The 11761-nt window shown below is 41.4% G+C and overlaps 1 protein-coding gene across 2 annotated transcripts in view; it reads right to left on the minus strand.

Annotated features, from left to right (window-relative positions):
* GFPT1 (glutamine--fructose-6-phosphate transaminase 1) overlaps window positions 1–8777 on the minus strand; it is a 58881-nt gene extending 50104 nt beyond the window's left edge. The window contains exon 1 of one of the 2 annotated variants that reach the window (XM_027865227.1): window positions 8598–8777. In XM_027865227.1, coding sequence (XP_027721028.1) covers window positions 8598–8604 — 7 coding nt within the window. In that variant the 5' untranslated portion in view covers window positions 8605–8777. The remainder of the gene's footprint in view (window positions 1–8597) is intronic. The other variant, XM_027865226.1, reaches the window with a different exon arrangement.
* Between the last annotated feature and the right edge of the window lie 2984 nt (window positions 8778–11761).

An 11761-nucleotide genomic window follows, 5' to 3' on the forward strand; every position in this document is an offset into this window, starting at 1 on the left:
TATCCTTTATCCTGTATGTACATAGTTTTGTATGTAAGCTCCTGGAGGGCAGAGACCTTGTTTTTAATCTTTCTTTGTATCCCCAGCACTTAGCATAGTTCCTGGCATACAATTCTTGTTGACTGATTGCCTGATATTCATTTAAAACCATGGCTAAGTAAAACAGAATCCTCACAACACAGCATACTACAAGGGACTTGAGGTCAGGAGGAATGTGCCTATGTTCAAATCTTAGCTCTCATTCACTAGCTACATGAGCTTAGGCAAGTCAGGTCTCCAATTCCTGCTGCACTACCACAGGGCAGTTGCAGGAAAATATTTTGTAAACTCTAAAGTGATATACAATGTAAATATAAATTATCTCTCCTTATAAATGTCCTTTAAAATATTCCAGAAATCGAGAATAGTCCTTTCTGCAACAGAAAATTGACTGATTTTTTTTTTCAAATATCAAAGCTTATTTTTTTTTAAAGCAATGGACTACTTTACAAGAGAATTCTTGAGATTTGGTGTGTATGTCAGGGCAGCTAGGTGGCACAGTGGATAGAGAACCGGCCCTGGAGTCAGAAGGACCTGAGTTCAAATCTGATCTCAGACCAAACACTTGACACTAGCTGTGTGACCCTGGGCAAGTCACTTAACCCCAATTGCCTTGCCAAAAAAACAAACAAACAAACAAAGATTCGGTGTGTATGTGAAAGAATGATTTAGGTTAAGTCATTAGAAAGTCACAATGATATAAAAAATGAGTATCAATAAAAGATTTTTAAGAACTGGGGAAAAAAGAATGATAGAATTGAAAATTTTACAAGTTCTTTGGACATTCAAAACCCAAGAGACTTTTTTCTTTTCTTCTTGAGAGGCAACAAGGATGGAATATTAGCATGGAATCAGGAAGGCCTAAGGCCAAATCTTGCTTCATATATTTACTAGCTATGTGACCTGAGCAAATCACTTCATCTCTCTGGGTCTCTATAATGGGGATATTGATAGGGTTCTTGTGAAGTTCAAATGCGATTATATATAGACCACCTCCCAGGGTTCCTCTCTTACTTTACAATGCAGCACAAGCACCAACTTGGAAGCTTTCCTAATTCCCCCAATTGCTAGTACCCAAACTACCTTGTATTTAACTACTTTGTATATATTTGCTTTTAATAACTTTATATTTGTGCTGTATATGTTTTTATATGATAGATGAATGGTTAAACAACAATTAGTCTAAAAAGATCTAGGGTTCGAATGGAGTGCAAGGTCTATGTACATTCACAGTGTGATATGGGAACAAAAAAAAGCTAATACATCTTGGGCTACATCAAGAGAGACAGCTTCCAAGCCTAAAGAGGTAACAGTCCCTTCTAGTCTTCCCTAGCCAGGCCACATCTTGACTGTTACATTTAGTACTGGGCCCCATGGTTTAGGAAGAATATCGTTAGGCTTATGAAGAATATCCCGAATAGTGCAACCAATATGGTGAAGGATCTTCAGTAGTTATCACATAAAGATCAGCTGAAGAAACTGTATAAGACAAGACCCAAGATCAGACATGGTGACACACACTTGTAACCCCCTGCGGCTGGGGAGGCTGATGCTGGTAGGTCTCTTTACCTCAGGCGTTCTGAGCTACAGCAGGGTTAAAGCCAACTAATTGAGATACCAATGTGACACCCTGAAATGGGGAGGGAGGACCATCAGGCTGACTGAGGAGGGACAAACAAGGCCAGGCCAGAAAAATACCTCAAAGCTTCCAAGTCAATTAGTATTGGGATCAGGTCCATAAGTGCTTGCTGCACTTCCAAATGGTAAAGTAGGTAGATAGAAGAAAGATAAGAAAGAGGGAGAGATGAAATGAGAGACAGAGAGGTGAGCAGGAAGAGACAGAAAAGAAAGACAGAGAGGAGGTGAGGGTTAAAGAGAGAGAAAGAAAGGGCTGGAGGTGGGAGGAAAGAAACAGGTCATAACAATGTATTCAAGTATCTGAAGGGCTATCATAAGAAAGAGAGATTAGACTTATGTTGGACTCAATAAAGCAGAACTAGAAACAACAGACTGAAGTTGCAAAGAGGATAATTTAGGCTTGATGTCAGAAAAAACTTTCTAAAACTTAGTTACATAAAAGTAAAATAGGTTGCCTTGTAAAGTAATAGGTACCTCTTCTTTGCAGGTCTTTGAACAGGCTAGAAGACCACTTGTCAAGTATGTTATATTGGGAATTCTGGGAATTTCTTTCAAGTATAGGTTAGATTAAATGACTGATGAAATCATTTCTAATTCTCAAATTCTGTGATTCTATGAATGACCTAAAGAAAGACCTCCCCATAATGTTGGCCAAATCTTGTTGTGTGGAGTATTTATAGAAGAATGTAAACAGAAACTACATAGGAATATCTAAATTTTTGAGGTAAGGGATATATTGAAATATTATTAAAACATGTAACTCTTATAAGGAAACAGTGCCGAAAATTGTAATGTTCAAGTACTTACTGAATCAACAAGCATTTATTAAACAACTACTATATGCCAAGTATTAAGCTCAGTGCCAGAAATACAAATTAAAAAAAAAGAAACAGTCCTTACCTTCAAGCTTATAATTTATCAGATATTAGCTTTCATATAAGGAATAAAGGAAATAAGCATTTATTAAGCATCTACTATATGTCAGGCACTGTGCTAAGCTCCTTAAAAATCTTATCTCATTTGATCCTCACAACTCTGGGAGGTGGGTGCTATTATTATCTCAGTTTTACCCATGAGGAAACTGAGGCAAAGCAAAGTGAAGTGACCTCACCAAATGTCTGAGATCATATTTTGGGGGGGGGGGCTGGGCAATGGGGTTAAGTGACTTGCCCAGGGTCACATAGCTAGTGTCAGATGTCTGAGACTGGATTTGAACTCAGGTCCTCCTGACTCTAGAGCCAGTGCTCTGTCCACTGTGCCACCTAGCTGCCCCTGAGACCATATTTAAACTCACATTTTCCTTCTTGACTCCAGGACCCAGAGTCCATTGCCCCACCTAGATGTTTCCTCTATAAAACCTTTTTCCAGAGATGTAAATGGCCTTTACATACTACCATTTAACATGTATTAGGGTTCTACTGTATATAGGCTAGGCACCACACTTTATAAGTTATTTATAAATTATTTCATAATATTCCTATGATTTCTAGAGAAAGGAATGGTATGAAAATGTCCTAAGGATCATCTACTCCTACCCTCTCCCCCAACTTATAGATGAAGAAACTAAGGCTCAGAGAGTACCATTCATGATCAAAAAGGGGCAGAATATTGAGCTGTAGCTTACTCTCCTGCATAAATAATCTTCATATAGAATAAAGTCAGAGAAAGACTTTCCTGGCACAGTTCAGGGAAAAGGTTGATTTTCTGGAAATAAAATCCTAGATATGAGTAAAATCCTTTACACAATCATAACAGCTGTGAAATAACTGATGGAAATTAAAAGTCTTAAAAGCTTGTAACAAACACTCTAAGCAACAATTCTGTTGCTAATGAATTGTCCCAAGCTAATAAGCTCAATGACAAAGTGGGGTAGGGGACAAACTTGTCTTATTTTTAATGGTTTCTCTATAATTCTTGACAACTAATTTCCAGGAACTTTTTTCGTGTATTTTATAAGAAAAAAAAATTCTAATTTCCACCAAATTCCAATCATACCTGGAATCTTGCTAGGCTTTGATAGGAGTAAAGAACTAGGAGTTAAAAGTTCTTCAAATGTTAGCTCAGTCTTAACCTTCTGACTCCTGTTTCTGAGACTCACTTTCCCCATCAATAAAGATGAACTTTTATACCTCATAGGTGTGGAATGGGGATGTTTGCTATGCGCTTTTTAAAAATCAGACTAAATAGCCACCACCCTTCCTCTAAAGCATAATCCACAAACTCTTAAATACTCATAAACATTTCTGATATGTACCTAATTGAAATACAATACTTCTTTCTACTTTCTACTTTTTCAGGAACAAGAAAAAACAGTACTGGTACTTTATGTACATACTACTCACTATTCAGGAAAAGTTCCTTAAATACTAAATGAAACACTTATTGAGGAGCCAGTTTGAAACTACACTAGCATGCTTTTCTGAAACTAAGCTGTCAGTTGCAAAATGGCGCTACTGATTAAACAAAGGGTTTAATTTATGGCATCTTATACATACTAATTTCAGCAAGTTATTTATAACGTTCAAATAGAGTCTATTCTTAGCGTTAATACAGTTTTCATCTTCTGAGGCTAAAATCAGCATACTTAAGAAGTTAAACGAGGAAAAAAAAATATTAATGAACAACAAGCCATATACTTCACAGTATATTTCAGATCCCATCTAGCTTCTATGATACCACAAACACCTCCAGATGAAGTAGGATGATATACAGTAGACAATTACAGGTTTTGATTCAACAATCCAAAAAACATTTTCTAAGAGCCCACTTAGAATGAAAAATGCCTATTGCTCAGACAATAACATGCAGTTGGATGGACAATTTATAGCACTCACCTAACAGTATAAATATCTTGGACAAACACCAAGTCAAAAGGACCATGAGCTGGGTCCAAAATTCAGCAAGAGGAGAGTAAGCTAAGTTATTTTAATGACCCCCAAGCTTCTCCATCAAACAAAGGCTACTCTTTTAAATAACAATATTCTTCCATAATACTGTAAGGCTGCAAGTCATGGAACACAAAAGTATCCTATGAACTGAAGTTGGGGATCAGTTAAAGGACAGTTGGAAAGTTCATAGTTGGCATGGGTAGGCATGAGCAGGCTGCAATACATTATAAAGTTATTACGTATGGAAAAGCAATGTGAAGGATACCATCCAAAAAAGTATGACTGAAAAAGAGAGATTGGGCATGTGGCGAGAGCAAGGGATAACCAAGGGTCAGTCCCCATCTTCCACTGGTATTCTCAAAATGTCAACAGAACCCAAGAAAGGCCCCTAAAATATTAGGTGGAAATGCTGGGGCAAGAGGGGAGATATGGAAGGGCATGAGCAAAAATAAGACAGGATTAAAAGGCCCCAATTACCTGAATCCTTAGAAGAAACACTAATAATATCATAGCTACAATGGAATAATGGAGAAAAAACCTTATGCTAGGTGCAGGTGATATAAAGACCTATGACATCAATGGGGAGTGGCTGAACAAATTATGGCATATGGACAACAGAATATTATTGTACAAAAAAGAAACAAGTATGACAGATTCAAAGAAACCTGGGAAGGCTTTTATGACCTGATGCATAGTAATTAATGTGCATCACAATAATTTAAAGGAAAATAACGATGAAAGACTTCAGAACTCTAATTAAAATAACCAATCATAACTTCAGAAGGCTGGTAGTAAAGCATGCCTCCTGCTTCTTGGCAGAGAACTAATGGATCAGCAGTACAGAACAATGCATATGGATTTCAGATATGGCCTGTGATTGATTTTGTTTAACTCTGCTTATTGGAGAGGAGGTACATGAGTTACTGGGTACTGAGATATAAAAAACAAAAGAGAAAAAGAAGAGGAGGAGAGGGGAAGGGGGAGAAGGAGAAGGATTAGAAGAAAGGTCAACTGTAATAAATTTTAAAAATACAAAAAAAAATCAGAAGGGGACACAAAGCAATTTTGTTATTACTTTAAGTTTAATATAGGTTTTTTTTTAAATGCATGGAAAAGGAGTTCACAGATTCCTATATAATCGTCTTTTTTGGTTATGCTTTGTATACTGAATGTTTGTTGAAAACTAAGTCCACAAAAATAAATTTTTTAGAAAACAGTAATCCTGACCTTAAAGGCATTTGAGTCTAGTAGGAAGACTATGACACATATACAAATAAATAAGTTCATATGCTACCTTTTCTAAGGACAAAGAAGAGATCTAGACAAAGTGTTTGTGCTATGAAAACTTGAGGAGAACAAGAGCACTATTGGCTACGAGATCAGAGACTTCTTGGAGTAGGTGGTATCTGAGCTGGGCCTTAGGAGAGGAATACTTCACACAGAAACAGAGAAAAGCACACTCCAGGATGTGATTCAATGAAGAAGCAAAGGACACAGTCATTTTGATAGCTGACAATTAATTACAATATTTCTATATTATATAGTAGGTAGTATAAATGCATATGATGCTTTAATGAATGTTAATTATGTTTTAACACATATTTCTAGATAAACACTAAAAGAGACAAACATCCAGAAAAAAAAGAATACACAATAGTCTTAATTTTTTAAACATTCTTGGAAATGCTTTAAGTAGACACTCTCCATGGGTTACTATAGATTAAAAAAAAAAAAATTAATTCTTCACCTGGTGGTGATGAGCTTTTCCAAACTTGGTCCTTGAAAACTTTACTTGTATAAGACAAGTTCTTGCAGGGCCAATAGAATAATAAAGGCTGCTACTGTACTGTGTGTTTGGTTCAGAAAAACCATTCTAGCTAAGTTTGGAAACTTTCATTTTTAGTTTTTCAGCTTTAGTTTGGAAACTAAAGGGCTGACCATCAAGTACCTTATGTTTTCATCCAAGAACTAATGAAATCCATCTACTAAGGAGCAGAGTGCCAGACAAGCCCAACATTAGGAATAGCTAGGATCACCAACTCTGCTTACAGCCTGACCTCTCTTCTCAGTCACCACAGAGAAGAGAAACCTGTGGAGAAGGGGCCAGTCATCCCCATAAACACCAATCAACTTTAGAGTAAGCAAGCTGAAGAGATCCAGAATAGCAATAACCTCCAGACCACCCCCTCCTACCAGCCTAGCCCCTGTAGCCCTTATTCGGAAGAGCAATCCTTGTGGAAATGAGGCATGGCAGATGCTGCAGACTGCCTCCTCAGCAGCCGTGACTACAGTGAAGATCCAGAAAAGGAAGTTCTCACCAACAAAGTCCTTGGCATGGTCAATAGTTCAATTTCAAAAATGGATATGATTTTACCAATGGAAATTATATTAAAGAAGATGCATTAGTATCTGCTTTGCCTGTTGCACCCTAAGGACCCCTGGGCTTTCTACCTAACTTGCAGCTGAAACCTTCTATGTATGCTGTCCCTTCCTGTTATGTGTTATCTGAACAAGAACTGTGTTGTTTTTCTATTGGTATCCCCAGTATTTAACAGTGAACTCCACATATCCAAGCCTAAAATACTTGTTTCATTCATTTTCACAGAAATGCTGCACAATGCACAAGTGAAGACCTACATTGATTAAAGTCACAGATTCTTAAAGAAGTACAGGAAATGAATCATATTCACTCATTTAAAAGCACAGCTATGTAAGTAAGAAGAGATTGTGTCCACATAGAGAAAATGGGCCTGTTAGCTCTGATGAGCTGGGTACCTCATTTGCAACAGGCTCCTCATCTCCTTTCAAAGGATAAGGTCCTGCACTTACAGTTACTTAATAAGTCCACTGATTTGGAAATAATTTCAGTAATGAGTAAAGACAGCATAAACTGAGATGATTTTTAAAGCTTTATATGCACTGTCAAGCTGGAAAGGACCCATTTAAAGTAAACTGAGACCTCATCCCTTCAGTCTCACTTGACTTTCACCATAATAATAATGATCTATAATTAATAATAATTGCTAGCACTTACATAGCACTTACTTATGTGCAAGGCACGGTGCCAGCACTTTACAAATATTTTCTCCACAGAATAACACCTGGGCTTCCTAGTTCGATCATAGAGGAACACAAATCCCTTCCACTGACAGCATCCCAAGCAGTCCTACTGCCATCGCTTGAAGACCTCCATTTAATGAGAAACTCACTGCCCCAGGAAACAGCCTTTTCCACTCCGGGACAGTTCTAATTATTAGACAATTTTTCAGCACGTTAAGCCTAAAAAGTGGCCTTTTGGCCACTTCCACACAGTGCTCCTCGGCTGCCCTGTGGGACCAAGCCATATGGCACGCCTTTCAAGTACTTACGGAGGGTTACTCCGGTGCTCCGACTCCGGCCCCAGCCCCTCTCTCTCCCTCTCCCGGCTGTAATACACCCTCACCCAGTCCCTTGCTCTGTGGTAGGGTCCCCGCCAGGCCCCCCGTTTCCTCCCGACAGGCACACGGAGCAGGGGCCACAGGGGCTTCCCAGAACTCTGTCGATGACCACGCCCCCTCCCTGGACAACCCCAGAGAGCCTGGTTCGGACTTCCCGCGTCCCCTTCCCCTCACCCAGGGGCCCGTCTCGGCCACCTCCCTCCCCTGCCCTGCCTCCCGAAGGCACCCCGGCCCTTCTCCTCTCCCCAGCCCACGGAGGAGGGGGAGGGGTTCTTTCCTGCACCTTCCCCAAACTCTAAAAGGATGGGGGAGAGGGAGAGAAGGAGGAAGGGAGGGGGCGGAGTCGTGGACCCTCCCTCGCTCTAGACCCCCGGACCGGGAGCGGGGCAGGAGGCTCCCTGCCCAGGCCACCCCGGGGGATCGGACCAGAACCCAGGTCCCCCATCCCCTCCATCCAACCTGCCCCCCCAGCCACCCCCTCCTCCTTCTGGGGAACGCCCCCCTCCTCCCAACGGTATCCAGCCTTGCTCCCCGCAGCCCCAGCCCCTCTCTCTGAGCCCTCACCTGGCACCCCCACCCCCCAACCCCATCTTACCGCACATGGTGAGAGGTAGGGGCGCGCGAGCTCGGGGCCGGGGGCTTGGAGAGCGCAGCAAAAGGCGGAGGGGTGGGAGGAGAGCGGAAGATGCCCAGGGACTGGAACGCGTGCGCGAGAAGCTCCGAGGGCGGGGGCAGAGGAGGCCGAGGGATGCGACGAGCCGACCGCGCGCCTGCCAGCCTGTCTCCCGGGCTGCCTAACTGACCGCACCGCTGACTATCCCAGCTCACAACTGCGGCGGCGGCGGAGGCAGCAACCGCCTAGGCCCCGCCCCCTCCCCTCACCCCCGCCCCCTCGCGCATGGCGTGTCGCGTTCCTATTGGGCGGGCCTCCAGCACCTCAGCCTCCTGGCCCGCGGCCTTCCCCTGCCAGCCTCCCGCCCTCCCTTCCCGTTCTCCCCCCGCCCCCTCCCTCCATGCCTCGCGCCGCCGCTGCGCTGCTGGCATGATAGACGTGGCACCTGGAGCTCGTGTGCCCGCCTGCAGCATCCGTTTAGAGATCCTGGTGACAGGGCACGTCTGCTCTGGCCGCCTCTAGGAGGGGCAGGCGGGGGAAATGCAGACAAGGGAGCCACGGCAATAAAGAGGAACCCTGGCAGCTCTCCCCGAGGGGCACACGCCCCTCTGCTTTCCCAGTGCCCGGTCCCTAAATTGACGCGCTTAATGTGGAACACGACAAAGAGGTGAATTTGAGCTCGGCAGAAACAGCAGGAAATAAAAAGGAGACATGTAATAGAAAAAGGAAAGGAAACCGGATAATAATAGCTGACATTTAACGGAAATCATCGTATTTAAAGGACCGCAATCAAAGATTATCTCATCGTCCTATTTGTAAGGGCCTAGCGGGGGCTTGCTGAAAGTCGCTGCCAAGAGGCTTGCCATCCGTCAGAACAGGATCACAGAAGTCTTCGATCTGCAAGGGATCTTAGAAATCACTTAACCCAACCCCATTCATTTTAGCCAGAGGAAACAGGGACCCAGAGAAGGTGAGAGACAGGTCCAAGGTCTTTGCACAGTCTTTTGCCACGATATGCTTTAAACAAATGTGTGTTTAATTTGTAGCATTTTATGGTTTGCAAATTACTTTATATACATTGCCTCCTTTGTTCCTCGAAAAAACCTCTGTGGGTAGGCATCATTATTCCCATTTTAGAGATAAGAAAATTTAAGCCAAAGACTGAATGAGTTGCCTAAAGCTACATAAGCAAATAAGTGACAGCCCTGCATCTCCCACAGAACATAAGTCTTCTGAAGTCCAGGACTCTTGGGAGTTTACAGAGTGATTTCCTTACAATAACTACCATGGCAGCTAATGCTGAATTACACAGAGAGCAGCAAGCTGTGGTTGAGGCTGAACAGCACCAGAGCTTCATCCTAAATTGAAAAGGAAAAAACGAGTAAAAAGCAACAAAAAAGATAAGTTAGAGATTGGAAGAAAAAAAAAATCAGAGATGGGAGGAAAGAAGGAAAGAAGCAACTTTGGCCAAAACTTTCTGATTTCAAACAGCTACTCAGGTTGGGCCAGTCTTTATAGTGACAGCAAATTCTTTTCCACATTTTTTGCATAAGGCCTAAAAGCCGTTCCTTGGAACTGCCTAACTTTCATTTCTCAGCCCCTCACTTTAGTGTAAGTAAAATAATAATAATAATAATAATAATAATAATAATAAATATCACCCAACCATAGTGTTACAAAATAAGCCTACACTTAAGGAAAGCTGGATCTCCAGTCTTCACTCTTTTTCCCTCCGTAATCTTTTTTAATGGGTATTATTATGATGTAGCAATGCCATACTGTGACATTTTGCTAAACTAGCCTCTCAATACATCCTTCTAGCCAATAATACCATAGTCTAATGTAACCCCTTCCAGGATAGCCTTTTGAATGGGACATGGGCCACCCACTGTTTCTGAGCTGGTTTGATCACCCCAAACTGCCTCACATTAGTAGATCTTGGTTCTCAGAAAAAAAAAAAAAAACTATTACCATGGGGCTACAACTAGTGGTAACCCTATTATGATGGCAGGATCCATTCCCTATATTTGTCACTGTAGTTTTTGAGCTCTTATTGGTATCTACACAAAATTAACTAATCACAGTAATGCCCATTATCTCAAACATAAAATATTTACTTAATAATAATGCAATGACAATAAGCATCATCACAGTTAACTCAATTTAAAGTATGTGTGGGAATTTTCAATACATCATGGACCATACATAAACATGGGTGACAATTTCCCACCAGTATAACATAGTGACCACAGAGAAGAGTAGGCAGATACCTATAGAAACCTAGAAGGAGAGACATGAGCAAGGAAAATCCATGTGCTCAGGGAAATTCACAAATCTGAACAACAGGTCTTGATGTCCTTGATCTTTTCAGGAACAACCTGTACTTCACAAATCTGTTCCTCTTCTGCTCTCAAGCTGATGAAGCAGTGACAAGCTGTTTTGGCTCTTAATCACCCTTGAAAGGAAACTGAGCAAGTATTACATTATTATAATAATAAGCAGTTCTCTTAAACCAAAAAACTGCAAATCTCCTCAGGTTGGTTTTCTGGGCAATGCAGACAAGCCCAGCCAGCTCAACAGCATGTTCTGTCAATCAATTTCCATTTATATCCACAACAAAAAACCTGCACAGCTTCACTTTCCCCTCTGCTTTGCCCTCTTAAATCAGAAAGGATCAGTGTACAGCAACCAAGCCCATTGGAAAGGTTTTTCTCTCTAGCTATAGGTGACTCTAAATGGGAACAGGCAAAATTCAGCTATTTTCTAATGAACTTTATCAAGCTCCAGCCATCTCCCAACACAGCAGCCTTCCCATTAGCTGACTCCTTTGTTAACATCTCATTCATCTCCTGCTGCTTTCTTAACTGCTCCCATTAACTTTGTAATTCATCTCCTAATGGATTCTTCAGAATTCTTGGTGGCTCAAATCAGACCCTCCTAGTACTCATCTTTCTCTTATAAAGTAAAACTCATGAAATCTATCTTTCTGTTAGTTATGAAATGAACAGTCCTTATTTAATCATAGTGTACCCACAGCTGCTTGATTTATCACTTTCTGAGTTTTAACTACTCAAGCTCCAGAAAGGTACGTGCAAATGAGCTAAGAGATCACATTGTCCTATTCTCAAACAGATTCTATCAGTTTT

This window comes from Vombatus ursinus, unplaced genomic scaffold (genome assembly GCF_900497805.2).
Source record: "Vombatus ursinus unplaced genomic scaffold, bare-nosed wombat genome assembly UNPS02014778.1, whole genome shotgun sequence".
Taxonomy (NCBI): domain Eukaryota; kingdom Metazoa; phylum Chordata; class Mammalia; order Diprotodontia; family Vombatidae; genus Vombatus; species Vombatus ursinus.